This window comes from Coprinopsis cinerea, assembly GCF_000182895.1.
Source record: "Coprinopsis cinerea okayama7#130 chromosome 1 map unlocalized cont3.1, whole genome shotgun sequence".
Classification (NCBI taxonomy): domain Eukaryota; kingdom Fungi; phylum Basidiomycota; class Agaricomycetes; order Agaricales; family Psathyrellaceae; genus Coprinopsis; species Coprinopsis cinerea.
Window position 1 is genome coordinate 1,363,253 of NW_003307544.1, and position 24,671 is coordinate 1,387,923.

At 51.4% G+C, this 24,671-nt stretch overlaps 11 protein-coding genes and 1 pseudogene across 13 annotated transcripts; 3 read left to right on the top strand and 9 right to left on the bottom strand.

Moving 5' to 3' along the window:
- Positions 1-689: 689 nt before the first annotated feature.
- Positions 690-2,676, bottom strand: CC1G_10276 (importin alpha protein; the record flags this gene model as incomplete). The annotated part of the gene is made up of 6 exons (XM_001828553.2): positions 2,604-2,676; positions 2,321-2,496; positions 2,067-2,246; positions 1,693-2,013; positions 798-1,631; positions 690-740 (listed from the first exon to the last, which is right to left on the bottom strand). The coding sequence occupies exons 1-6, from the start codon at positions 2,644-2,646 to the stop codon at positions 690-692; spliced, it is 1,605 nt and encodes a 534-aa protein (XP_001828605.1). The 5' UTR covers positions 2,647-2,676.
- A 218-nt stretch (positions 2,677-2,894) lies between these two features.
- Positions 2,895-4,089, bottom strand: CC1G_13627 (D-isomer specific 2-hydroxyacid dehydrogenase). Its single transcript, XM_002912048.1, has 3 exons — positions 3,839-4,089; positions 3,517-3,787; positions 2,895-3,458 (listed from the first exon to the last, which is right to left on the bottom strand). The coding sequence occupies exons 1-3, from the start codon at positions 4,060-4,062 to the stop codon at positions 2,997-2,999; spliced, it is 957 nt and encodes a 318-aa protein (XP_002912094.1). The 5' UTR covers positions 4,063-4,089; the 3' UTR covers positions 2,895-2,996.
- Positions 4,090-4,097: 8 nt separating this feature from the next.
- CC1G_13628 (26S proteasome subunit RPN2a) lies at positions 4,098-7,743 on the bottom strand (the record flags this gene model as incomplete). Its single annotated transcript, XM_002912049.1, has 11 exons — positions 4,098-4,228; positions 4,302-4,775; positions 4,833-5,012; positions 5,071-5,460; positions 5,509-5,784; positions 5,838-6,506; positions 6,559-6,681; positions 6,734-7,111; positions 7,150-7,298; positions 7,349-7,536; positions 7,601-7,743. The coding sequence occupies 11 exons, from the start codon at positions 7,741-7,743 to the stop codon at positions 4,211-4,213; spliced, it is 2,988 nt and encodes a 995-aa protein (XP_002912095.1). The 3' UTR covers positions 4,098-4,210.
- Positions 7,744-8,003: 260 nt separating this feature from the next.
- CC1G_10278 (hypothetical protein) lies at positions 8,004-8,744 on the top strand. Its single transcript, XM_001828555.2, has 5 exons — positions 8,004-8,178; positions 8,234-8,261; positions 8,322-8,344; positions 8,406-8,578; positions 8,655-8,744. Exons 1-5 carry the CDS (start codon positions 8,043-8,045, stop codon positions 8,676-8,678), a joined length of 384 nt encoding a protein of 127 aa, XP_001828607.1. The 5' UTR covers positions 8,004-8,042; the 3' UTR covers positions 8,679-8,744.
- Positions 8,745-9,124: 380 nt separating this feature from the next.
- Positions 9,125-10,353, bottom strand: CC1G_10279 (hypothetical protein; the record flags this gene model as incomplete). Its single annotated transcript, XM_001828556.2, has 6 exons — positions 9,125-9,137; positions 9,163-9,403; positions 9,461-9,859; positions 9,920-9,982; positions 10,057-10,113; positions 10,215-10,353. 6 exons carry the CDS (start codon positions 10,351-10,353, stop codon positions 9,125-9,127), a joined length of 912 nt encoding a protein of 303 aa, XP_001828608.2.
- A 633-nt stretch (positions 10,354-10,986) lies between these two features.
- Positions 10,987-12,093, bottom strand: CC1G_13629 (hypothetical protein; the record flags this gene model as incomplete). 2 transcript variants are annotated; one of them, XM_021266528.1, is made up of 4 exons in its annotated part: positions 11,328-11,584; positions 11,660-11,830; positions 11,891-11,917; positions 11,978-12,059. In XM_021266528.1, the coding sequence occupies 4 exons, from the start codon at positions 12,057-12,059 to the stop codon at positions 11,328-11,330; spliced, it is 537 nt and encodes a 178-aa protein (XP_021122203.1). The 2 variants fall into 2 exon arrangements, with proteins under 2 accessions (XP_002912096.1, XP_021122203.1); XM_002912050.1 differs by having other exon boundaries at positions 10,987-11,584; positions 11,660-12,093.
- Positions 10,987-12,097, bottom strand: CC1G_10280 (annotated as a pseudogene). Its single transcript has 4 exons — positions 11,978-12,097; positions 11,891-11,917; positions 11,660-11,830; positions 10,987-11,584 (listed from the first exon to the last, which is right to left on the bottom strand).
- A 208-nt stretch (positions 12,098-12,305) lies between these two features.
- CC1G_10281 (ribulose-phosphate 3-epimerase) lies at positions 12,306-13,476 on the top strand. Its single transcript, XM_001828558.2, has 6 exons — positions 12,306-12,442; positions 12,504-12,529; positions 12,600-12,743; positions 12,822-12,965; positions 13,025-13,156; positions 13,253-13,476. Exons 1-6 carry the CDS (start codon positions 12,324-12,326, stop codon positions 13,414-13,416), a joined length of 729 nt encoding a protein of 242 aa, XP_001828610.2. The 5' UTR covers positions 12,306-12,323; the 3' UTR covers positions 13,417-13,476.
- Positions 13,477-13,720: 244 nt separating this feature from the next.
- On the bottom strand, positions 13,721-16,229 carry CC1G_10282 (snoRNA binding protein; the record flags this gene model as incomplete). The annotated part of the gene is made up of 6 exons (XM_001828559.2): positions 13,721-13,970; positions 14,087-14,194; positions 14,245-15,368; positions 15,420-15,661; positions 15,743-15,835; positions 16,037-16,229. 6 exons carry the CDS (start codon positions 16,227-16,229, stop codon positions 13,721-13,723), a joined length of 2,010 nt encoding a protein of 669 aa, XP_001828611.2.
- A 350-nt stretch (positions 16,230-16,579) lies between these two features.
- CC1G_10283 (pyruvate kinase) lies at positions 16,580-18,912 on the top strand. Its single transcript, XM_001828560.2, has 12 exons — positions 16,580-16,685; positions 16,744-16,765; positions 16,819-16,878; positions 16,929-17,003; positions 17,062-17,102; positions 17,153-17,197; positions 17,272-17,361; positions 17,418-17,930; positions 17,982-18,108; positions 18,159-18,392; positions 18,441-18,547; positions 18,600-18,912. The coding sequence occupies exons 1-12, from the start codon at positions 16,587-16,589 to the stop codon at positions 18,777-18,779; spliced, it is 1,593 nt and encodes a 530-aa protein (XP_001828612.1). The 5' UTR covers positions 16,580-16,586; the 3' UTR covers positions 18,780-18,912.
- Positions 18,913-19,819: 907 nt separating this feature from the next.
- Positions 19,820-22,595, bottom strand: CC1G_10284 (ATP dependent DNA helicase; the record flags this gene model as incomplete). Its single annotated transcript, XM_001828561.1, has 5 exons — positions 19,820-20,030; positions 20,083-20,531; positions 20,606-21,097; positions 21,156-21,768; positions 21,820-22,595. The coding sequence occupies 5 exons, from the start codon at positions 22,593-22,595 to the stop codon at positions 19,820-19,822; spliced, it is 2,541 nt and encodes an 846-aa protein (XP_001828613.1).
- Positions 22,596-23,327: 732 nt separating this feature from the next.
- On the bottom strand, positions 23,328-24,177 carry CC1G_10285 (hypothetical protein; the record flags this gene model as incomplete). The annotated part of the gene is made up of 4 exons (XM_001828562.2): positions 23,328-23,612; positions 23,675-23,724; positions 23,808-23,995; positions 24,158-24,177. The coding sequence occupies 4 exons, from the start codon at positions 24,175-24,177 to the stop codon at positions 23,328-23,330; spliced, it is 543 nt and encodes a 180-aa protein (XP_001828614.2).
- Positions 24,178-24,671: the final 494 nt, after the last annotated feature.

A 24,671-nucleotide genomic window follows, 5' to 3' on the forward strand; every position in this document is an offset into this window, starting at 1 on the left:
TCTCTTCTCACATCCATCCCTTTTTCAACACTCCCGGGCAACACTCGATCTCTGTTAACCCAGTGCATACTTGCACACGATCCTGCAGAGTCAACCGGCACAAACCCCATCGTCGATCCATTCTCCAATACCCAGGATCATGTCCCTCCAACCCAACACCCGTCCACTGCACAGATCCTCATTCACCCGACCACAACAAACATATTACCCTTGAACCCATTGTATCATACCAGATTACCCTCGAAATGAAAAGACATTGAGAACAGCGCCTCACTCACACACGTTTACACTCCGGAGAAAAAGGAAATGGGATTGCGTGTTTGTGCTACTGCGATTTTCAACTTGACACTAAGAGAGCAGAGTGAAAGAGCTACAACAAAAAAAGAGGGATAAGGAATCGGGTACAAGTGATACAGTTGAACACGGTGAACATGGCACGTAGGATTGGGATTGCTGAAGGCGAGCGAGTGATAGAGTGGAAAACAGCGAGAGAGAGATATGATCGTACAGGCGAATTGCGCGAGACGCGTAATATATAGAGGGGGGAGGGAAAAAAGAAAACATCAATGTACAAAAGCGTAACCTTTGCGATCTTACAGCAACACGAGTCAAGAAATAGAGACCCTACAAATTTATCTTTATTACTACTAGGTCCACGACGACCAACACCCAAACTAAACTCGGCGCATCTACTGATTGCCAAAGTTGAATCCACTCTGAGGAGCGCTCATATCCGAGAACTGAAAAAGAAAATACGTCAGTCGCCAGAAACTGGACATAAAATAGATGGGACGTACGGCAAAGGCACCAGAAGAATCAACAGTAGGAGCAGCAATGTTAGTGTCAACATCATCCTCATCAGGGAAGTATTTGTCCATGATGTTGAACGCCTTCTTGTAGATCTCCAAGTTGTCGTGTTGCTGGAGATTGTGGATCGTGACCATTCCACCTGCCTCCTCAACATACAACGCATACTGGTTCACACCACCAGGACCGTTGGAAAGCTTATCGGCTTCACCGATCCTAAGGATGTTGTCCAATCCATCAAGAGCGACCTGGATGATCTTGTTGTCCATCATAGTGAGGAGGTCGCATAGGGGCTTGATGCAACCCTGCGAAACGAGATAGCGGATGATAGAAGGCTCTTGCAATCCACCAGAAGTAGCGTTCGAAATCGCCCAGCAGGCCTCCTTGCGGGTCTTGAAGTCGGCGTGTTGGAGGATGTTGATGAGAGGAGGAATGATGTTGGCGTCGATCACGGCTTGGATTTGAGGAGGGGAACCGGCGGTGATGTTGGAAATGGTCCAGCAGGCCTCCTTGCGGATACCATCTTTGGGAGATGAGAGGAGCGACAAAAGAGCAGGGAGGGCACCCGATGCAATCACAACCTGGGTTTGGAGATCGTCACCGGTGACAATGTTTCCAACAGATCGAAGGGCGGGAGTTTGGACGGAAGTCGAAGGGTGCATCAACAGGTCCACGAGGCGCCTGCACACACCCGACTCGATCACAGCCTGAATCTTGTCGTTGGATCCATCGGAAAGGTAAGAAATAGCCCAGCAAGCGTCGATAAGGATTTCATCGTCGAGCGAGTAGATCAATTTTGTCAAAACAGTCAGAGCAGGCGAGATCTATCCACCCACGAGGTCAGTAATGGAGCGATCAATGCTGTTCAAACCCCAAGCGACGCACCAATTCCCAGTCAGGTTGGGGAGATTTTCCTCTGCAGAAGTTGCTGAGTGTCCAGGTGGCATTGCGGAGCATGCTAATCTTATGGTTTTCACTCAAAAGAGTAAGAAGAGGGCGGAGGGCGCCTTGTTGGAGGACATAGTCGCGGCATTGAGGGCTATCACCCGCGATGTTACCCAAAGCCCAGACAGCCTGCTCGCGAACATCCAAGACGGGGGAAGAGAGCAACTTGATGAATTCAGGGACGGCCTGAGCGTTGATGACGACTTGGGTGTGTTCCGCAGTGCCAGAGGCGATGTTGGTGAGCGCCCAGGCAGCCTCGAACTAGAAACAAGCACGATAAGATCCCTCCGATCAAATGCAGCCACAAAACTCACCTGAAGCATAGGCTGGCCATGCTTGAGGAACTCGACAAAGCGTGGCACGACACCACACTCGATAACACGCTCGATCGGAGGGTTTTTCTCTTTTGAAAGCAATTTTCGGAACTTGGTGGTGGCATCCAACTGTCGCTCAGGATCGTCTGAGAAGACACCGGAAATCATCTCCTCAGCGAGCTAGATAAACACAACAAAATCGCCACATTAAAATTGAAATCCAGACAATCCAAAGGGTGGAAGAGGTGACTTACGGGAGCCTCCCAGTTTCCACCGCCAACCTCGTCATCGGAATCAGGACCAGTCGATGGGAGGAAGTTTCGCCTCTTGGAGATGTTTTCTTCACGCTTTTGACGCCTGATTTCGACTTGCTGCTCTTCGCGACGACGCCTGAGGTCGTCCGCCTTCAAAGCACCTTTGCTTTTGTAGGCTATAAAGAAAGATCCGATGTGAGCATCAAGCCTGACGCGTCCCCGACTGCAAACGAAAAGGCAGGGCAAAAGCCCCAATCGCGATAATGAGGAGAAAAGATCTGACCTTCCCTACGCGCCTTCATCGTCCTAGATTCTCCAGCCTCCATGATGAAACTGAATATGTGGTTGAAGTGAGAAGATTAGAGAAAGTGGCAGCTCTGTTAAGAGTTGTTGGGAAAGAGAAGAAGAAGAAGAAGGGCGAACGCAAGGAGGCGCAAAGGGTCCAATCAAAGAGACGCGTGACTCAAACGTGATCAAACACTCCATCTCCCCATTGCCCAACTCGAAACTAAAATCATAAATCATTTTGAATTTTCGTATGTAACCTATTCTTCTTCTTTGTTTACTACACAATGCCCAAAGGACGCAAAGGCTTTCCATCCAAAAACCCGACAATGTTCTCCACAGTCTCTCCGTAAAACACCTAGACACAGATGGAAAAAAAAAATAAAATCGATCAGCTCCCTTTGTTCCTTCTTTGAACCGCACGCGCCAGAGCCCGGGAATCACTGCAACTCACCCCAAACATCGTGTCCGTAAGATACCCAGTGTGCGGACTCAGAGTAACATTCTTCAGCCTACGAAGCGGATGATCAAGCGGCAAGGGTTCAACGTCAAAGACATCCAACCCAGCACCTGCAAACGTCTTCTTCTCCAGCGCCTCCACAAGTGCCCCTTCATCCACCAAAGGACCTCTCGATGTATTGATCAAGAACGCAGTAGGCTTCAAAAGAGCCAGATCTTCCTTCTTGAGGATATGTCGTGTGCTCTCAGAAAGTACGAGATGCAAGGAAACGATATCGCTTCTGCGCAACAACTCTTCCTTAGTCGAGACATACTCCACTCCAGCTGCTTCTGCCCTCTCCGGAGTCAAGTTCGGAGACCATCCGATGACTTTTAAATCAAATGCTTTCGCGATCTAGACAACGCGTCAGTTTCTTTTAAACAACTAATATTGATAGGGGTAAAACGCGAACCCTGGCCGTCTGCGCCCCCAGTCGCCCAACACCAATTAATCCCAAAGTCCGCCCAGTCAGTCCCAGTGGGAGAGTACTCTGCCACTGCGGATTGCCAGACTTGACATTCTGGTCTTCCACCGCCAACCACCTCACAGTGGCCAGCAAGAGCGCCCAGATGTGTTCCAGAGTCGCATTTCCAGCTCCTCCGGTTCCGGAGACAAAGATCCCCTTCTCCTTTGCATACGCGGCGTCGATACCGCGATTGTATGGACCGGTGGTGGCAATCAGTCTGGAGAGCGTCGTCAAGGTTTCAGCGAACTTTGATCATAACTCCACTCACTTGAGGTTAGGCAGCCTATCCAGCAAGGTCTTGCTGAACTTGGTTCTCTCCCTCATGGCACAAATTATCTCGTATGGTTCCAGCCTCTTCACAAGCGCATCCTCGTCATGGAGCGTATCCCTGAAGACATCAATAATAACTCGATCCTTCAATGGGCTCCAATCAGCACAAGTCAGCGCAATGCCCTGGTAATCATCCAGAATCGCAACCCGAGGAAGGGACATGGTCTATCGAGTGAAGTTGAGTGCAAGTCACAAGAGAGAAGTAGAAAGAAGAATCTGCATTAAAACGTTTTACGAAAGAACCTTAAAATACAACGGCAACATGTACATGCCACATCCGATTGCGTGATACCAAACCCCTCTAAATCACTCAATCCTCAAACGGGTACTGTAAAAGATGACGAAACCAGTCAGCATTCGGGTCACTAGCCGCACAATCCCCAAAATAAGAGCATGCTTACCTCAAATGACGGGGGCGGTGCAGCTTCTTCACCCTCATCCAACGCGATATGCCGTCCTCTAGGTTGCCCTCCTGGTGCTTGTTGTGCAGGCGCAGCAGCAGGTGCTTCAGGCTCGGGTATAGGTGTAGGCTCCAACGAGATGAACTCGGCCTCTTCCTCAGGTCGTCGATCAATCAAGAGCAGAATACCAGCCCCTCCCGTTCGCTTCTCTGCGCTCAACGCAGCAGCACTTGAAGGTGCTTTGGTAGCAGGTCGTGTTGAAACAGAGCGTACCGGTTGGTATCGCCCATCAGCGGGGAACGAGATGAAGGGAAGTTGGGCAGGAGTGACACGAGAAAGGTTAGGTTTGGTTTCTGTTGAAGGCTCCGACTTCTTTTTGGGTGGGGTAGCCTTTCCTTCTTCTCCTTCCTTAGCCTTGCCCTCCTCCCCTTCCGCGGGCTTCATTTCCACATCACCCTCACCCTCTGGCTTGTCCTACGGAGCGTATCAGCCATGTTGTACAAAAGTCATTATTCATAAAATCCAACGTACCAAGTCCATTCCCTCTCCCTCAGCAGCAGCCTTCTTCTTCTCCCTGGCCTTCACCTTGGCCGTTGTCGAAAGAACAGCAGTGGTGACCTTCGTGACAGTCTCCTTCTTGGGCGGAGTGGTAGGTGCAGGATAGGCAAACAGGCTGGGCTTGGAATTCGAAACGAACTCGAACACGGGCGCCTAATAATGATCTCGTCAGCTCTCCTCGCCACCCCGAGCCGAGGGCAATGCTACGTACCTTCAAGTCACCATTCAAACCAATGATACCAGTAGGAGAGAATGCCAAGCAAGCACAGTGTGCAAGAGGATACCAGTACCAGAACTGGCAGAACAAAGCCATACCAACAATCGCACTTGTGTTAGAGCTTCCAGCATGGCTCTGCAAGCTGATGGTAACGTTACGGCCACCAGCATCAATGAAGCCCTGGCCCAGGGCAGCACCGAAGCGAGCCATAGGATCTTCGTGCTTGTCAGCAATGACCTTGGAGTATTTGTTGCGAGTGGAAACGAAGGATGGTGAAGAGGCTTCAGATTGCTCGACGAGGATCATACCGAGGGCGATGAAGGCACCCTGGCGGACAAAGTCGACGCTGTCCTTGGTCATTGGTTCCAAGATCTCAATGGCATCCTGTAACGAAGTCAGCGGCTGCTTCTACGGGAAATACTCGACGCGTACCTGAAGACCAGTTCCAGCACATGCAATGCCGAGAGCAAGAGTGGCACCACATCGGACATGGGGGTTGTAACTCTCGCTGAGCAATTGAACGACGCGGGGAACTTGCGTTGGGTTCTTGAAGAGCAAAAAGGCAAGCGAAGTCACAGCCGCTCGACGTACGTCGTCGGACGCATCAGACACGGCAATGTGAAGCAGCTGTCGGACAGCGTCATTGTCGGCGGTTCCCGCATATGCCAACGCGAGCGTGTAGACACCACCATATCGCAGAATAGGGTCCTGGGAGTCGTAAATAAGCATGTCAGTCACATCGAGACCGAGTTCAAGCACACCTTCTCAGCCAAAAGAGTCTTGATGATATCATCCGCCTCCTCCTGTCGGCCATAGTAGATGAAAGCAGTTCCCATCGCCAAGCCACGGATGATCTTCTCGTGCTGGGTTTCCCTAGCATACTGCAACATCTCTTGGACGGCATCCTCAGCAGCAGTACCGAGCATGACCAAACCCATTGCGTATCCAGAAGCTTCACCCGCCACAGCTGAATCGGTGAACAACACTGTCTTCAAATCCTCGAATGCCTCAAGACTCTTCGATCCCATCCCAGCAACACCCAAGCCCAAAGCAGCACCGTGTTGTACAACCTCTCCCTGCGCTGACTTCAAAGCTTCGCGAAGGTCGGTGGTGATATCGCTACCGCAACCGGCGTTGATCAGACCAAGAGCGTAAAGAGCACCGCCCTCGGAGTAGGCGGCACCTGGGACATTGCTCTCTCCACCGGCTTGAGGGAGGTAGGGGCCGAGGATGACTTTGCCTTGCTCGAAGAAGCCCTTGTGGATGACACCAAGTCCTGCAGTGGCGGAGAACTTGGCCCAGTTGGTTGCATGTCCCAACCATTCCAAGTTTTCGCGGAGGAAGACGTCGGAAGTGGTGCCTGCGTTCATGAAAGCGTTTTGCAGAGTCAAGGCGGTGTGATATATCGAGGAACGGGCCTCCAACGCGTCCTATGACCTCGGTGAGTGACCAACTACCCGTTGCATCGAAGATGTCCCATACCTTGGAGTTCTTCAGGATGAGAGGGTCGGTGTGGTTGTTGCGCTTCAAGAATTCCAGATAGAGCTTCACAGACTCCTTTCCAGTAAGGATCTGTCGCAGCTTATCGTAAATCGCCTTGGTTTTCTACCAAGATATTGTCAGCACCCCGTCTAACCTCAGCGGGTGATAGACCCACCTCGTCGCCCTCGGGCAGAGCACCGCGAAGGTTCTCTAGGAAGTCCTGAGAACCGCCTTCCACCAAATCAAATCCAAACTGGTATGCCAACAGCGGCTCTTTGGAGACGAGCGATGAGAGGAATGGGATGGTCAATTCAGGGTCGCTGAGCGAGATGAGGAGTCGAGTAACAGCATGGACGTGTGGAGACTGATCGCCAGTCTTGGGTTGCGGGAACAGAGGGAAGAGGAAGCGGAGAACTTGATGTCGGTACGAAAGGGACGCGGTGGTTGATAGGACACCTTCCATGGCATAGATGAGAAGGGAGACGTCATTGGTTTGGCTGTAAATCTTGGAGATGATATCCAGTCGGCGCGATTCTAGTGCAATTCCAATCGCCTTGTGTCCTCACATTAATCACCAGTTTTAAGAGATACAGTAGTGAGACTTGCCTGCTTAAACTCGCCTTCAGAAATACACCGATCAAAGATTCCCTCAATGATAGCTTGTAACCGAGGGTCAATCTTCTCTTTGCTACCCGCGGCCTCTTCTGTTCGTACTTGAATGTATCGATCAATTGCTTTGGCTGTATCGTCTTGAGTATAACCTCATTTCCAATTGATTTCGGAGACGCACAAACGATGGTTTCGACATACTCCTCTGATCCATATGCTTTCGCTTCGGATTGGAACGCGCCACCGGCACCAAGAGCAAAAGAGAGGGCTTCTTCGTATTCACCCAAGAAGTAGTAGACCTTGGAAGCGAGCAGAGCAGCCGCGTCGCGTGCGGGTTTGGGGAGTTCGTTGCTTTCGTACAAGGCTTCTCTGAAAGTGGTTGAAGTTGAATTATTTATTCAGGACCAATTAGAGATCGCATAGAATAACGTACATCGAAGCGATATGCTCTGAGATCTCAGCCCAAAACTGAGAAACGAGCGGGATGAGGGCCTTGAGAGCGTGTTGCTTGAATATGGGGTCCGGTTCCTGGAGCAACGCCAGTACACCGGCTGCTGAAGACTGTTGTCGGACCATAATAGCTATATCCTTGTCGTTGTCGTCTTCGTCTTCCAACTGAACAAAATTCAAAACCCAGGACACGAAACGATAGAGAAAGAAAGGCGGTAATTACCTCCGTTCACCAACTTTGAAGGGCCAATTGAGGTGACGCGTCGCAACTACGCAATCAATCTGATCACGCTACGCCTCGCGTTCCTAACAAGAACAAACAGGATGGTCGCTCGCGGTCGACTCCGAAATTGCCCTGCTCACCCAAAACACTAAAAACACAAGACCTTCTTCCATCCAATCCCCACTCAGTCGTTTCTTTCGAAATGTCCTTCGCTATGCTCAGGAACGCTGCCAGGTCCGCATCCCGTCGGGCCACTCGTCAGTTCTCTGCTACCGCTGAGAACCCAGCCTTGACCAAGTACCTGGCCGAGGAGAAGGCCTTGACCCAACACGCTACTCGTGCGTATTTCTTTTCTCGTTCTTCTACAACTCCTGACATATCTTTGCCTTGTAGAAACCACCGACCTCTGGAGGAAGATCAGGTCCGTTACAACCCACCGCCCTTGAACCAATTTACTGACATGAACTTTTGGAATTACCAGCTACTACGGCTGCTTCCCGGGCAGTATGTCATACCCCTTTCCCATAACATCTTCAGTAATTCACGCGTCCTTTTCCCACTCTAGTCGTCGCCGTCGTCGCATGGGTCTACAACGTCGAAGTCGAGCACGCTGCCCACATCGAGCACCTCAAGGAAGAGAACGGTGGCGAACTCCCCGAGACCCCTGCCTACGACTTCTTGAACCGCCGAGCCAAGCCCTTCCCCTGGGGCGCCAACTCCTTGTTCTGGAACCCTGACGTACGTTTCCCGCCCTCCCCATCGTCATTCCAATTTTTGCGACAGGTGCTGATGGCGTTTTTTGACTTGGACACAGGCCAACAAGAACATGGAGGAGTAAATGTGCTTTAGACGTGTTGTTACCTTAGACCCGAGATATCCAATCCATGTCTTTCTTTTAGGCTCCTCCCTCAACCTCTCGCATTGACCATCCCGTCGCCGTGACGTTCGTTCGGAGTGAAGGCCCCCATCATCGCGCACATCATTCCGCGGGACCCCTCTAGACCGACCTGGACACCACCTCGCGCGTCGGTCTGCTCTCCCCTCTCTCCTCGACTCTACACATTGCAAAATGCTGCTAACTACCCTAGCAAAATGACATGACCTTCCAGAGTCCAATGCTCGAAACTCGCGTTAGTTGAATCATAAAACACCAATCCTTTTTTACAAATCCCAAAGCTCTAGGGTATCTACAATACGAGTCCAATAGACAAGAAGAGCGCAAAAACGGACGCAATGAATGATCCGGACATGCGAGGGCTTGCTGCACTTGACCTAAACAACCGTTCAGTCCTGCTCGCTGCACAAAGACCAAGACAACTTACAATTCACCAGCCGAGGTAATCTGCGCGAGTTCGGCTATAATGGTCCTCGTCTCAGTTCCACTGATGACCGTGAGGGTCTGAACACGAGGTCGGCCTTCGTCACCTCCCGCAACAGGCGTGGGTTGGGGAGCTGGGGTAGCACCAGGCGGTGGAGTAGCGAGCGTCCTCGTTTCTGTTCTTCCCTCAGAGGCGAGAATAACGATGTCGGGGTTGGGTTGGGGAATAACAGTCACGACGGGGGCTGAAGATAATTCGGTTAGTCATTCCGAGGTGAGCTAGAACTGAGAGCGCGTCTCACCTTGAGGAATCGAGCCAGACCTGCCTCCCGCTGGACTTGGAGCAGGAGCAGGCGGGGTCTGCACAGGAATATCGTCGAGGGGTTCAGAAGTCGCTCTAGGAACTTCAGAGGCTTCGGCCTCAGGTTCGGCCTCAGGTTCAGTTTCGGGGAGAGGTGAGTTGGATGTGGACTCTGGCTCTGGGGCACTCTCCGTCTGCGTCTCCTCAATTTCCGGAAGCTCCTCCGAGTCCTCCTCGACAGGCGGGAGTTCACCGTCCACAGGAACACCGTCCTCAATACCAGGTTCCTCTGTGGGCTCGGGAGTTTCTGCAGGCGAGTCGTCCGACGAGGTGGGGGTGGGTCCAGGAGGAACAGTGACGACAGAATGGAGAGTCGCGACGCCATCCATTAGTTCTAGGACTGAGCCCATTGGTCAATCGATGCTCTCTGCCATCGCGAAGAGGGAAGAAATAGACGCACGTTCACGGGCTCTCGCGTCCATAAATTCGACGATACTATTGAACAATTCGCTTCCTGGTGGTGCTAAACAACCATACCCGTCAGCGAAGCCATCCAAGCCCACTTTATCTCAACGCGAACGAAGTGGAGATACACACCATTCTTGGCACCGTTCTCGCCAATCTTCCACTGGTCCAATAGATCCACAAAATAATCTGCGTTAAGAGCAGTCTCAGTATATTTATCTTTTACCCTCTCCCCTCCTCAGCTTGCTCTCGAGAGCCTGCACAGACCCAAAAGGAATAACGACACACACCTTCTACAGGACCCCCGTCCAACATCGTGATGACATACTGTCTCTTCTTCATGAGATTCCTCAACCGAGCACTATAGTATCCTCCAACATGGGCAGTCGCAGTGGGCGTTCGCCTGACAAGCGGCCGTCCTTGCTCCATTGGAATAGGACCAGCAAGAACAAGAACCAATTGGCTCAAAAAGAGCGGTATGATGCTCCATAGTGATAGTGATAACAAGAACTTCATGTTCATTCAACCTGTGCTCCGGTTGTCTGTGTCTGCCAATGCCAGTGTCGGGTGTGTATTTGTCGAGCAGGGATGTGTATCAACGTGTCGGTCTTGTGTGCGCGTGGTGTTGAGACTCGTTGCAGGCGTGGTGTTGTAAAGAGCGAGAAGTTTCGAACGAGCGAGGCCAGGTATGCTGTAGGATCCAAGAGGCTATGAAACCCGAAGAGTCCAGCTCTTCTTCCAGAAGAGAAAGGCGGAAAGGAAAGGAGCGGTGTGCAATACCAGTGCACGGATGAAGAAAGAGCTTAAAAGAAAGAAGAAGAGAGGGAGAGAAAGACACAGACAACAGCGCACAGATGCCGATCGTCGTTGTCCGTCGTCCGGCGTCTGTGGGTAGTCAGCAGAACTTTGATTCCATCACACATACTCTAACACTTGGAGATGGTCGTGAAGTTGAAGACTGGTCAAGAATCCTTTTGTTTCTCTACAGCCTTCTGTACAGCGGAACTTGGCCTATCACCAAAGTAAACATGAGAAAGACGGGTCTTCCGTGAGCAGATACAACACGAGTTACAACACTCTTTGAATTGAGACGGCAACAATGGGTGTTAATTACAGGAAGTAAGTGCGAAGTTTCTATGGTAGATGGGTACACTAAAAGATCAGGCTAACTCGAGCATTTATATCCAGCAAAGCGTCCATGCTCCGTAAGCAAATGTGTCCATCGAAAGGAACGAGAAGGGGGTATAATATCCCAATAAGTTAACCTTGAAGGCTAAACATGGCGCCAAAGGCGTGTGATGTTGGCGGTCGTGATCGCAACTCCAGGGACCGACCACAGGTTCGTGTTGCGGCCAGACCATCCCAGAACGTTTTCAACGCGTGTCGATTCTGAATGCGCGTGTTTAGAGAGTCATGAAAGCACCAAGCAATGCGCTTCCCAGCACAGTGGCGGCACCAACGACCAAAGTGGTTTGCACCTGGAAGGTCGAGGCAGACCCGGTATCGTCTTCGTTGTTGGCGATTTCCGAGGCGACGGCAGCGGTAGCAACGGTGTAGACGGAGCCAAACTTGGAGGTAACAACACCAGCACCCGCCTCTGCGAGGGTAATGGCTTCACCTCCGGCACTGGTGACTACGGTGAACGCCTTGCCACCAACAGCTACAAGTACGGAGCGAAAGCGAAAGGATTTGGTGAGTCGAGGCTTGTCAAGCGCAGGGATAATCGAGAACGTACAGGTAACGGTAGAGAAGACCTCGCCTGCAAGGCTGGTAATGTCGGCACCGATGTCCCCAGCCCTGCTAGTAACAGCATCTCCAATTTCACCGGCACGGCTGGTGAAAGAGTCTCCAAAGTCGCCAGCTCGGCTGGTTGCCTCATCGAAGATGGAGGTTGCGGCGGATTCAACTATGGTAGATCATTCATTAGCATCTCCGTGGATACTCGCTTGGGACTCAGGATACGCACTAGCAGAGCCAATAACGTCTCCCAAATCTATGGTCGTTGTAGTCAGCTCTGTGTTCTACTAGACAAGAGGCATAGTACAACGCGTACCTTGTCGCTTCTCTTGCTGAGTGGGAGAGGCCAAGACGGCAGAGGCAGAGAGGAGAGCAGCGGCGAGGTACTTGAATTGCATCCTGGACAAAGGAAAATAAAAAGGGTGAACTGGGAGACGGGGAACGAAGGGAATGAAGAACGCTGCTGCGGCCAGAACCTGGATTAAATACGGTACCTCGATCCGACGCCTCGGATGTTGCTGTGTTGGGGCAGTGCCTTGCCAAGCGCCCGCATGTCTTTTGATGCGGATGACGTCAGCACAAATCTAATTAATCGATGAGAAGTTTCCGACTCTGTTCCTGTTTCTTTCAACTTTTGAGAAAAAGCTTATTCCCTCCTTACAATGCCTCGAGCAATCATTTCTCCGTCAGTTCTGGCATCTGACTTTGGTCAGCTCACTGCAGAATGCAAGCGCATGATCAAGGGAGGCGCTGAATGGCTCCATATGGACGTTATGGACGGGTGCGCCTTCTAGCCTCACAAGTCTCTCCACGATATCCTAACGACCAACAAAATACACTAGACACTTCGTTCCTAATATTACTATGGGTCCGTACACCCTCTGCTACAACCGAAAATTCTGGAAATGACCAACGACAAAGTTTTACACCTACTTTAGGCGCACCGATCCTCTCCTGCGTCCGCAAGGGCATCCCGGACATCTTCATGGACTGCCACATGATGGTCGCGCAGCCCGAACGCTGGGTCGACGATATTGCAGATGCGGGTGGAGCCATGTACTGCTTCCACATCGAAGCGACTTGTATGTACCGAACAGTTTATATCTTCTCGACCCTCTACTCAACTTCCTCCGGGTACCCCACGAAACCCCATACCACAGCCGACCCTATTGCCCTCATCCACCAAATCCACAAACGAAACATGAAGGCAGGCGTCGCAATCTCACCCGATACACCCTCAACCGCTATCACGGATGAAATTGGCCAACTGGCCGATATGCTCCTCGTCATGACAGTCTACCCAGGTCCGTCACTCCCTTCCCAGCCCTATCCCATCGGCTCAATATGTCCCGAAACCATGTAGGCCGAGGTGGACAAAAGTTTATCGAAAGATGCGTTCCTAAAGTCTCAGAACTCCGGGCGCGATTCCCTGACAAGGATATCGAAGTCGATGGCGGTGTAGGACCCAAGACGATCGATGTGTGTGCCGAGGCAGGTAAGCATTTCCCCCATTGTTCCTTTCCACGCGACAATCTGTCTTGGACTTTGTACTGCGGATTCACTTACTGACTACACTGCACCGCATTTATAGGAAGCAATGTAATCGTGGCAGGGACAGCCATCTTCGGCGCCGACGACCCTCCAGCGGTAATCAAGTCTTTGAAAGAGACAGTCGAAGCTGCGCAGGCCAAGTTTGCCGCTGCCCGTGCACAGCAGCAAAAGTCCAATGGGTCGAATGGAGCCAACGGCAATTAATGCCCTTCCCCGTGCTGCGCAAGGACGGTGGAGATGACCTTCTCATCTTATCAATACACCGCAAAGCTTGACCTACCAGACACCCCACATGCAACGAATTCGGAAATGCTAACGATCTAAACCGTAACGGAGACCACTCATCTGTATTTACAAAAAGGCTGTATATGTACATTAACAAGAATCTACAGAACGATGAACAAAAAAGTTAAAAAAAGAAATTACTAGCAATTCATCTACTCTACAGCTAAGATCAATTCACCAACACGGGGTCTAGCAGGAAGGTGTTGCATACTTCGGACTGGATCTACTCCTCTCCCCAGTCCAACCACTCCCCATACATGTTAGGTCTTTCTCCTCTCACATACGCCTCGAATGTTCTCTTCAGCACCGTGGCCCAGGACAGGTCGCGTTCATCTACGTCAATGTCAATCATATCGTCAGCCATATCTTCCGTGCCTTTCCCTCTCCGCATAGCAGCCCGAGCCTTCCTCTCCGGCTCCTCGAATCGAGGGCCCAAGTCCGGGAAATTGCGCACCGGATCGAAAGGCTTCCACCTGCAAGCAAATAACAACGATGTGAGATTTAGTTCAAGGGAGTGGGTCATGTGCCCCGCAGTGTCAGAAGTCTACAAACGATGGCCTAAGGGAAGTTAAAGGACAACGAAACTCACCAAAAGTTGTGAAAGTGATACGAATACGCGCCCTTGAAGAAGCCATCAAACCCAACAGCCTGAGGGACAGCGCTCTCTTTAACAGGTGTTTCGAAGAACTGTTCAAAGCTAAGATAACGTCAGCTCTCGGAAGGACACAAAAGGTAGGGTCCACCCACCTGGTGAAGTATGGCATAGGGGGCCTCTCGATCTGGTACTCTTCAGCATTTAACCACGCCGAATCAAACATCGCATCCGGCAACCGCACCAGTAACCTCTGCATCCCCGCATCCTTCAAATACCTCGCCACACTCATCGGGTGAAAATCCATCCCGTTCTTCACGGCCGTCTTGATGATCATCTTCCCCAGGGCACTCCCTTTATTAAGTTTGAGAACGGCAGTGTTGTAGAGAGGGAGGCGGGACCACCGATAGGCGAATGCGGAAGGCTGGTTGAGAAGTTCGGTGTAGTCCCGGAGGAAGAGGGTGTCCGCATCGAGGTAGATCCCGCCGAAACGGTGGCATAGGATGAAACGCGCAGTGTCCGAGAGGATTACAGAGAGTCGGTCATAGGTGGAGGAGGAAGTGCTACCCGCCCTTTCCTTTCCCTGGGACTTTTTGGTACTAGCAATCTTCTTTCCTGCCGAGTAGAACCATTCCCTACCCCTCCATTCGTCTTTCAACTCGGGCACAGAATCGAATTGCGCAGTCGTGTTCCAAAGCTTGAATTGGATGACGTCTTTGAAGCGCTGGTGCAAGAATGGAGCAGACCACGGATTTGACTTTAGCTCGTCCTCCATTTGACGAGTCGCATCTGGGTTGGGGAGAGCCGCAGCTGCAGGCCTAGGATTGATCCATAACCAAATCTGTGGTCGGCAAGTCCTTTCCCGTTGACCAGGTGCATGGTGCATCCCGAGGTTCTGTGTGAAGAGGAAAGAGAGAAGCGAGACGTATGGTTTGTCTGTGAAGGGACCTGCCCAGAACATGTGAAAGAGACGGGGTCGATCCGGATCGCACGAAGTCGAAGCTGCCTTGGGAGGGGAAATGGGAGGTAGTCGGATCGGAGGAACTTCCCATGGGACCCCACGTTTCTTCCTCAATCCTTCGTTAGGATCGGAGTCGTCGTCATGTCCAACGTGAAGACGTGAAACAGGAGCCTCGAGAACGGTTTGATCCTGTGAAGCGGCTATAGGCGAATCTTCGATGTAAAGATATCTCCAATCATCCATTCTTCCCCGACGCGTTCGTCGTCCGTTATCCAGCCCTCCTCCAACGCGTAACACTTCCAAGCAATCCCTTACATACTGGAATGATCAGCCACTACTGTTGATTTCATTCAAGAATGATGATCTCACTTTACCCCGCGAAAAGTCACAATGTTCCATGATGATGTCCAAATCAGCCACGCTCCCTGGCAGGGGACGGTGTGGGTACGCGACATTCGGTGGTTTGCGAGTCATATCTAGGTATATTCGCTTGGGACCTGCCCCTCGCGTTGGCACACCTCCATCATAACTCGGCGTAATAGGAACACCTATCCGACTCGGAGGCAATGCTGGGTTTTCCAAAAAATTGGGCATCTTTATGGATTTGGGAACTGGGGATAAAACGGGCAGAATGTCATCATGTCAACAATCGCATTCGATCAGAAATTACATTGGGGCGAATAGATACGCACTGGTTTGACGATGGGGATAGTGGCCACTCTTTACCTCCCATTCCCATATTCGTTGTAGGTCTTCACGTTGGTAGATTAGGGTTGGTGGGGGGCCTACTATGATTGTAGGCAGTTGTATTGCAGACAATGGAGTAACTCCGAAGAAAGAGAGAACAAGACAGAGAAAGGAGAAACCGAGGAGAGAAAAGATAAGGGCGCCGCGCGGTGTTGTGGCCCCGAGGCTAATCCCGAAGCGTTGCACGGAGAATCGGTGCAGATGCCGAAAGTTGAGCCAACAAAGACGTAATGTCCGACCTCTCAGCACCCTGGGCAGAGGAAACTGGAACGACCACTTTGGGCGTCGCAGACGTGATTGAGCAGGGTATTTGGCCTTCTCCGAGTAGATGGTGGTTGGAAGCGGGGTAAGATCGCGTAGAACGAGGCGAGTTTTGGTCGAGGTCGAGGTGGATTTGAGCCTGGAGAGGCCAGGGTGCGCGTTCGACGGCATTGATCGCGAAAGAACCAGTTGAACACGGCTTGGACGATCGTCTGTCTGCGATCAATCGTGGGATTTCTGGCCTCTGCTCGGTGGCCAGTGAGACGTTCTGTGCGGTGTTTCGAGGCTCTAAATTAGTACATATCTCAAGTGTATTGTGATAAAGGAGAATGTCATTGGACAGGATTGTGAAGGAACGAGGGACGAAGGCTAAATTTAAGGGTCGCACGTTGGATTTGGCTGATATCTCTGATAAGAGACGAGTCGTGGGGCGTTGCCGAGGCTTGTGCAAAACTCCGCCACTTAAAGGGACACATCATAATCATTTTCCAGACTGTCCTCTGCACACCCAACTTCCTTTCGAAAAAAATGTATCCCGTCGATGGCGTCCGTTCTCAGCTCGAGTGGAACTCGGAGCTCAGCCTCAACACTGTCACCCCAACAGAGACAACAAAGTTCTTGCGCAAGGTATCTCTTCTTTTTTCGCCCTCTAGACAAAATCAGTAATGAACGCGCGCAACGTCAGACCTCCATCATCGCGACTATCGGTGCGTCCAGCGACCGCCATCTTCCTTGACTCGTCGTTTATGCTGCGTCCTAGGCCCCAAGGTCAACACTGTCGAGAAGCTTACTGAGCTCGTCCGCGCCGGTGTCAACATCGGTAATTGTCGTCGTCAAAGATCCATAGTCCGCCCCTGAGTCTTTGTCTAGTGCGCATGAACTTCTCCCATGGTTCCTACGAGTACCACCAGAGCGTCATTGATAACACCAGAGCCGTCCAAGCGAGTACGCACCTCATTTATCGCTCTCGTAAACCCCATCAGTGCTCAACGTCGAAATCTAGACGATCCCAAGGGCCGTCCCATCGCCATCGCCCTTGACACCGTATGTTCCTTCGGCTCTCCAGCCACTCCAAATACTGAAACGCACCTCAGAAAGGACCAGAGATCCGCACTGGCGTGACCAAGGAGGGGAAGGACGTACGTCACTCCGATCTTGCAGCCCAACTGCTATATATAATATTGCTTCCGCTCACACTTTCTTGTGATTATAGTGGCCCGTCTCCGCCGGCCAGGAATTCATCGTTTCGACGGATGAACGGTACGCCGAAGCCTGCGACAGCCAGGTTATGTATGTCGACTATGTGTGTTCTCTCCGGTTTGCTCCTATGGCCCTCCGTCTCACCCACATTACCCCTAGGCCAACCTCCCCAAGGTGACCGCACCCGGAAAGTTGATCTATGTCGACGACGGTATCCTCTCCCTCCTCGTCCTCTCCGTCGATGGCAAGAACATCCATGTCCGCGCCTTGAACAGTGGAAACATCTCTTCCCGAAAGGGTGTCAACCTCCCCAAGACCGACGTCGACTTGCCTGCTCTCTCCGAGAAGGACAAGAAGGATCTTGAGTTTGGTGTCAAGAATGGCGTTGACATGATCTTTGCCTCGTTTATCCGCAAGGCTGAAGACGTCCAGGACATCCGAACTGTCCTCGGTCCTGACGGTGCCAACATCAAGATCATCGTCAAGATTGAGAACGAGCAGGGTGTCGCCAACTTTGACGAAATCCTCAAGGAGGCTGATGGTGTCATGGTCGCCCGTGGTGACCTTGGTATCGAAATCCCTGCCAGCCAGGTCTTCCTTGCCCAAAAGATGATGATTGCCAAGTGCAACATTGTCGGCAAGCCTGTCATTGTTGCTACTCAGATGCTCGAGGTACGCCTACCTCCTTCATGTCATTGTGCCACCAGCTAACGTTGGTCTTAGTCCATGACGTACAACCCTCGACCCACTCGTGCCGAAGTCAGCGATGTTGCCAACGCTGTCCTTGATGGTGCTGACTGCGTCATGTTGTCCGGTGAGACCGCCAAAGGCAACTACCCCATCCAATCAGGTATGTTTTCTACCTTGTCGTGTCTATTACTCCTCTCACATCTCCTTCAGTGTTGATGATGGCCGAGACCTGCCTCCTCGCCGAATCCTCCATCTGCTACCCTCCCCTCTTCGACGACATCCGTGCCATCCAACCCCGACCCACTGCTACCGCCGAGACCGTCGCTATCGCTGCTGTCGCCGCTGCCAGTGAGCAGGGTGCCAAGGCCATCCTTGTCCTCTCCACCAGCGGTAACACTGCCCGCCTGGTATCCAAGTACAAGCCCTCTGTGCCCATCATCACCGGTATGCCAATCCCTCGTATGTGCGACTATCTCTGACCGTCCCTTCCAGTCACCCGCAACCAACAAACGGCAAGGCAAATCCACTTGCACCGTGGCTGCTATCCATTCTGGTACCCCGAGCCTCGCGGCATCGAGGCTCACCAATGGCAGACTGATGTAAGCTTTACTCTCATCCCACCCATCCCACTTTTCCTGACGCCTTCCCTAGGTCGACAACCGTATCCGGTATGGTCTCCGCAACGCCTTGGCTCTGCACCTCATCACCCCCGGTTCAACCGTCATCGCCGTGCAAGGCTGGAAAGGCGGCTTGGGCCACACCAACACCCTCCGTGTGCTCTCCGTTCCGACCGACCCTGCCGACCTCGAACTCCAACCGTTGGGAGCTTAGACGATCATCCTTCCTCATTCATGGACTATTGAAACTGAAAATAAAAGCTTTCGCCATTCTACTCGCTCTTTCTCCAGGCTCTATACTTCGATGCTGCTGCTGTATCTGTACAATCAACCACTTTTTTCGTTCCGTGTCACCGATAATGCACATTTTACCTGCTTTAGATTCTGAAGTTTCGGGTAGTGTGGTTTGGTTCAAAGGCTCGTGGATAGGATTCGCGGAGAAACTTCAAAGGGAAGGAAGTACACCTTCCCTTTTTGATTGCATGGATCGACTGGGAGTGCTGTATGTAATAGCCGGAACATGGGGAGATGCGCGAAACTGTACGTACCCTCGCAGAACATCCCTAGAAAATGCCCGATACCGTCGCACGTCCTCTCTCTAAGTATTGTGCGGGAGGAAGGCAAAAGCGCAAGCATCTAAGAAGAGGCAGAAGAAGTAAAAAGTAGTTTAGCATGTGGTGTATAGCCAACTAGCTTACTTGACGCGCTCGCTCAAAAAGTCTTCCATTATATCAACTTCGCACATGTATATAGTAGCTCTCCTCCCCTCAGCCCCTTCTCTACTCGCGAACCGTGCTCATCTTCCGAAGATTTCGTACTTTCAATATGCTTGGCTCACGGTCGAACTCGGCTGACAGTACCAAGTTTACAGATTTACCACTCTTTTAAATTCCTTCTGCGCAGCCCGAGAGACCGAGCAACGTTCGAGCCGATAAACGTTTCGCCAGCCCCTAAACCAAAAGGTAATCTGACTTGCCTTCTCTCGGAAAAATCCATCCTCAACGTGAAAAACGCTTTTTCTCGGACGCGTCATGTACATAAGCGAGCGGTCATTACAGGGTATAATACTACACGGAAATTAGATACAACGGAGCTACAACTTGGGTCAGAAAGCATACAGACGAAACGAAAGCGATGGTACAGGCACAATGACGATCCAAGGTCGATAGACAGGCAAGGGAAAGAAGAGTGACTGAGTGAACAAAGCACGAGTAGCACAAGAACGACTCAAAGCGAGCGCCTTGAGAACGAAGATTACACTTTGTAAACGATACCTTCACTAATCATCAACTCATCATTATCCCCCATAATCTGGCAAAGCTCGGTAGCTTCTCCGGTGCCAAACAGTGACTCTGCGGGAAGCCCTTGATTGATATGAGTGAGGATGTCCTTGAGGAACATGGATTCTTCGTCTTGCATGACTGTGCTGAAGACATGGGCCATTCTCGAGCGGAAGAATTGCAGTCTAGAAACATCTATGAATTTCATAGTCAAGAAATGGACGGAAAAGGACTTACCGTTCTTGCTTATTCTGACCACCTTCCGCGGGAGTAGACGCCACGACAGTAGACTGCTGGCTCTCTTCTTCGTGCATGGTGACGTCTTGGGTCTCGTCGCCCCAAATGGGGTCTTGGGGAGGAGGGGATTTAGCCGCACCAGCGCCAGAAGCAGCGGGTGGCATGCTCATCCTTTGGTCAACATTTTCGTTCTCATCCTCCGATTCGCTCTCTCCCTCGTCACTGCTGCCCTCCGCGTCTCCGTCCGTGCGTTTTCGAACACCACCGTGGTTGAGCTTTCGCTTCTTTCGTCGCTGGCGCTTAGGCACCTGCCTGAACAAGGCAAACCGCATAATCTCCTCAGCCTTGATCGCATCTCGCTCTTCAACCTTGGTTGACAATCGAGCTTTTGCATGCGCGGTGGCGAGACGAATAAGAGTTTCCAGTGTACGAGCCGTTAAAGGTGAAGTCTTAAAGAGAGAAAAGAGGGTTGGGTTAATTGCGATGGTTCATCTAACGTAGAGAGTGGTTGATGCAGTCTTACCTTCTTGGTACCTTCCATGTCTTCGTTCCTTAGGGTTGCGTAGACCTGGACGATGTAGTCTGCCGCGCCTTTTGTGAGGACAGGGGCCGGCTTGCTCTTGGCATACTGGATGTACTTCTTGACGAACGCTATGCTGAGGATTTCCTTTTTCTTATTTTTCTTACTGCTACGCGTCTCTCGCTCGCGACCTGCCTGGGCCAAACCCATGTGAAGCAGAGGGTCGAACTTCTCGTAAGGACTGGTCTCCACCGCCTCAACCTCGGCGGCCACATTGGGTCCCTCCATGGAAAGGGGTTGGGAAAGGTTGTCGTGGCATGGCGTCCCTTCTTCAACGCCAGGGGGCAAGTAACGATGCATCCGAAGAACGTGGTCTGCGATCATGCGGTCTTTCGTCTCTTCTACATCATCAGTTACGATGAAGAGAAGATCGAATCGAGAAAGCAAAGAATCGGGAAGTGCGATGTTCTTGTGGGGATCTTTATGAATGTCGTACTGTGAGTTTGTTTAGCGCCAATTACTTTGTCGCCACAAAAAGCAAACCGAAACTCACCTGGCCATAGATGGGATTCGCCGCCGCAACAACGCTGCACCGCGCGTTTAAGCTAGTGTGAATACCAGCCTTAGCGATTGTGACCGTTTGCTGTTCCATGACTTCATGGATCGCTACTCTGTCGATGTCGGACATTTTGTCGAACTCGTCGATGCAAACAACTCCACGGTCGGCAAGAACCATCGCGCCTGCTTCCAGTCGCCGTTCGCCTGTTTCCTTGTCGGTAGTGACGGCAGCTGTCAAACCGACGCCCGAACTACCTCGACCGGTAGTGGCGATCGCCAGAGGAGCAGTCCCCAACACAAAACGCAAAAGTTGCGATTTGGCAGTCGAAGGATCGCCAACCATCAGCAAGTTAATGTCACCACGAATGTGCGTTCCATTGGGTAGGTTCTTCTCCGCACCGCCCAGTAAGAGAAGGAGAATTGCCTGCTTGATTTGTTCGTGACCGAAGATCGAGGGTGCCAGCGATTCAGAAAGCAAGTTGAAGATGTTGGACTTCTTCGCTAGCTGGTTAATTGTACGGATGTCAATATCCGTCAGGGGTGTCTGGGCAATTCCGCCTCCGATTTTTGAGGACAGAAGGTTGATGTTGTTGGCGAGCAAAAGTGACCTGCGCGAAAGTTAGTACGAATGATTGCAATTTGGCAGCAAAAAGGCTCACTTGAAGGCACCGCTAGCCCCTCCTCCGACGCTCCGATAGACTCCTACTAGCTGGATTCGATCCCCAGGCTTGCATTTATCGACGAGATCATCGTCTAAGATGATGTCTGTGCTGCGCGGAAGTTGGCCTGGTGGAGCGCGCTCAGGCATCTCCTGGATGCTGATGCGCTGATGATCCCTGAATGTGCACAACCCGTACTCGGTCTCCAAAGGATTTCCATCTTCGTCTGTTTGAGGGGTAATCGATGTTGTCGGTGGCAAGTTGGAGTTTGAAGTCGTAGCGTCGCGGTATTCCCTTGCATGGAAGTTTTGGGTTTGCGGGCAGTAGTGGACGGATCTGAGCATCTTTGGCCGTACAAGGGAACATCTTGTGATAATGCCTTCAAGGCAAATCATCTTCCCTAGGTGGCCAGAGTTCAAGGTTCGAGGGCTGACGTGGTGGTCACCAAATGACCCGCTGAACCCGACGTGATAGGTTTTGCCTTCAATCGCGTGCTTCTCCGTATTGTGAACGTCCTTGACGATCTGGGACAAGGCATCCTCGATAGCTGGAAAATATTCTGTCGGCTGTTTGAGGAGTCCGTTCGCGTATTCGCGGTTGAAGTCGCGCAGGTCGTCGATATTGATAATTAGCCGCGTCCTGTCCTCGCGAAGCATCCGCAGAATTTCATCCTGGTAGTTATAGAGTTCAGAGCCCTCGGTCAAGAAATTCTTGAAGACCCTGCTTCGCTCCTCGAGAACAGCGTCTTCTGAGCTTTGCCCAAAGTTGGCGGCCATTGTGGACTGTGATGGGCGGTCGTGGAGGATGAAGAGGAACCGTGCAAAGCGGCTTCGAAGATTGCAGTCACAATCTCGCGTTGTCACGCTCACGTGCCAGCGTGACACCACGTGTTGCCCTCCCCTGCCTGAGCGTCCGAGTCGTACCTGGCTTAAGTAGGAGAAGGGATTGACGTGAAATGGACAAAAAGACGGTAATCAGGCGCCAACAATGTCCATGTAATTGAGTGACCGGTAGTCCATAGCAGTTCGTAACGATTACTACTAGTGTAAACAGCATCACTGATAGAGAGTGTAGTTCCGAGGGACTAGTACCAGGGGTTCGACGAAGCAAGGGGATAGCGGGAATCCATAGACATAGACGCATACGGGCATGAAACTCGACCGGTCGTCGTAAATCGTTAGCAAGATGACCAAAATTATGCACAAGCGAATGCAAGCGGAATCGAAGCAAGGAGCGTGGTTTTGAAAGGCCGAAAGAGATGGCGAGAATTGTAGTGATATGACGAATGGGAGATCCAAGCAAAGCGACTAATAAAGCCATCCACCATCCAAATAATAGACCATGAAGACAGACGATTAGATTTATGCCCAAGAAACTGTACAACCCATCGCGATTAGCTTGTCACTTAGAACCGGCTCCACTGAGAAAACTCACATAGGAGGGATTATGCTTTGAAAGCGACAGCGAGAATGCAGTGATGTGGTTTGAAGCAGACCTTTCAGGACGGATTAATCAAGGCTCTCCCCCGATAGAGAGCCAACTGGCGGCGGGGTCGGTTTTCTCCAGTCAGGGCCACCTCGACCGGCTTGTGCGCGTCGCCAGTCGGGCCCTCCTCGACGTGCATCGATCAAGTCGACCTCGGGATCCACAGGTTCCTCTGGTTGAGCTGGTTGCACCGTCCTCCAGCTGGGTCCAGGAGGACCTTGTATTTTCGACTCTACACGGCGCCAACCAGGTGACCTTCCAAACCCGCGGGGAGCAGTATTATCCCGAGAAGTCTCGGGTATGATGGCCTACGAAGCAAGTTAGTCAATATGGCATTCTTGAAAAAGTCAACAAGAGCGTTTGTGCGTACTGGTAATGCAGCAATAGAGGAAATAAGAGTAATGGGAACCAACAATGTTACTAGTCGCATATTAGAGAAAGGGACGTGTGGTACGGAGGGGAGAGAAGGGACGAGAACGTAAGAGAGAGAGAGAGGGATTCACTAGTGGGGAGGATGAGAAACGGATGGCGGGTCACATTTAAATACTTGAGAGGGATCCTCTCGATGACCTCGTAGCCGATCCGCTTTGCCACTTGAGCTCCAGGAATCATGTCACGTTGGTACGATTCTGACGGGGTGGCGAGTGCCTGTCGCTGGAACGATGGACCGAATGATATCGTCCCACACCATCTAATTTCCTGAAAAAGTCGGTGTTCAGTTTGGCTATACACTTCCGACAGTCCCTTACCGGGATATCGAGATATCCAAGGACAATGCCCGACTTCCCTTCATCGCAGAAGTCAAGATGGTGGAAGCCGATGTGTTGATGTTCCGGTCAAAAGTGTAACTTACATCAATCGCCTAACCTCCATAACTCAGTTGACCAACTTTTTACGCTGTGCCTGGGAGTGGCAACCCGCCTAGAGATTCTGGATCGAGTTCCCATCTGTTCTGGTTTCTTCCGAGGATTGAACTTTGCTTCTGACCGTGTATTCAGTCATCGCAATTCGCTGCCTAACGATGCCGCCTTTTGTTAACCGTGCTGACAGCCCGATGTGTCCGAACAGTGCTGGCCATCCGATAAGGAAAACAACGAGATACCCATCGCTTTGAACCCATGGAGTAGGGAAAATGTAATCCAGCTCGATCCACACATGATTCACAGATATTGGTGAAAGGATCATCAGATAGAGGTCAATGGGCCACTATCACCTCCTAAACACCTATTGGAAAGGAGTAGAACGCCTGCAATGACGTGAACAGCAATGAGCACTTACGGTTGTCCAAAGTACATGACCTGCTTTATCCGGGATCCTTGGGCGGGCGTTGACTGGAGTGGTGCAACTTAAGCCAGGGACTAGTGCAA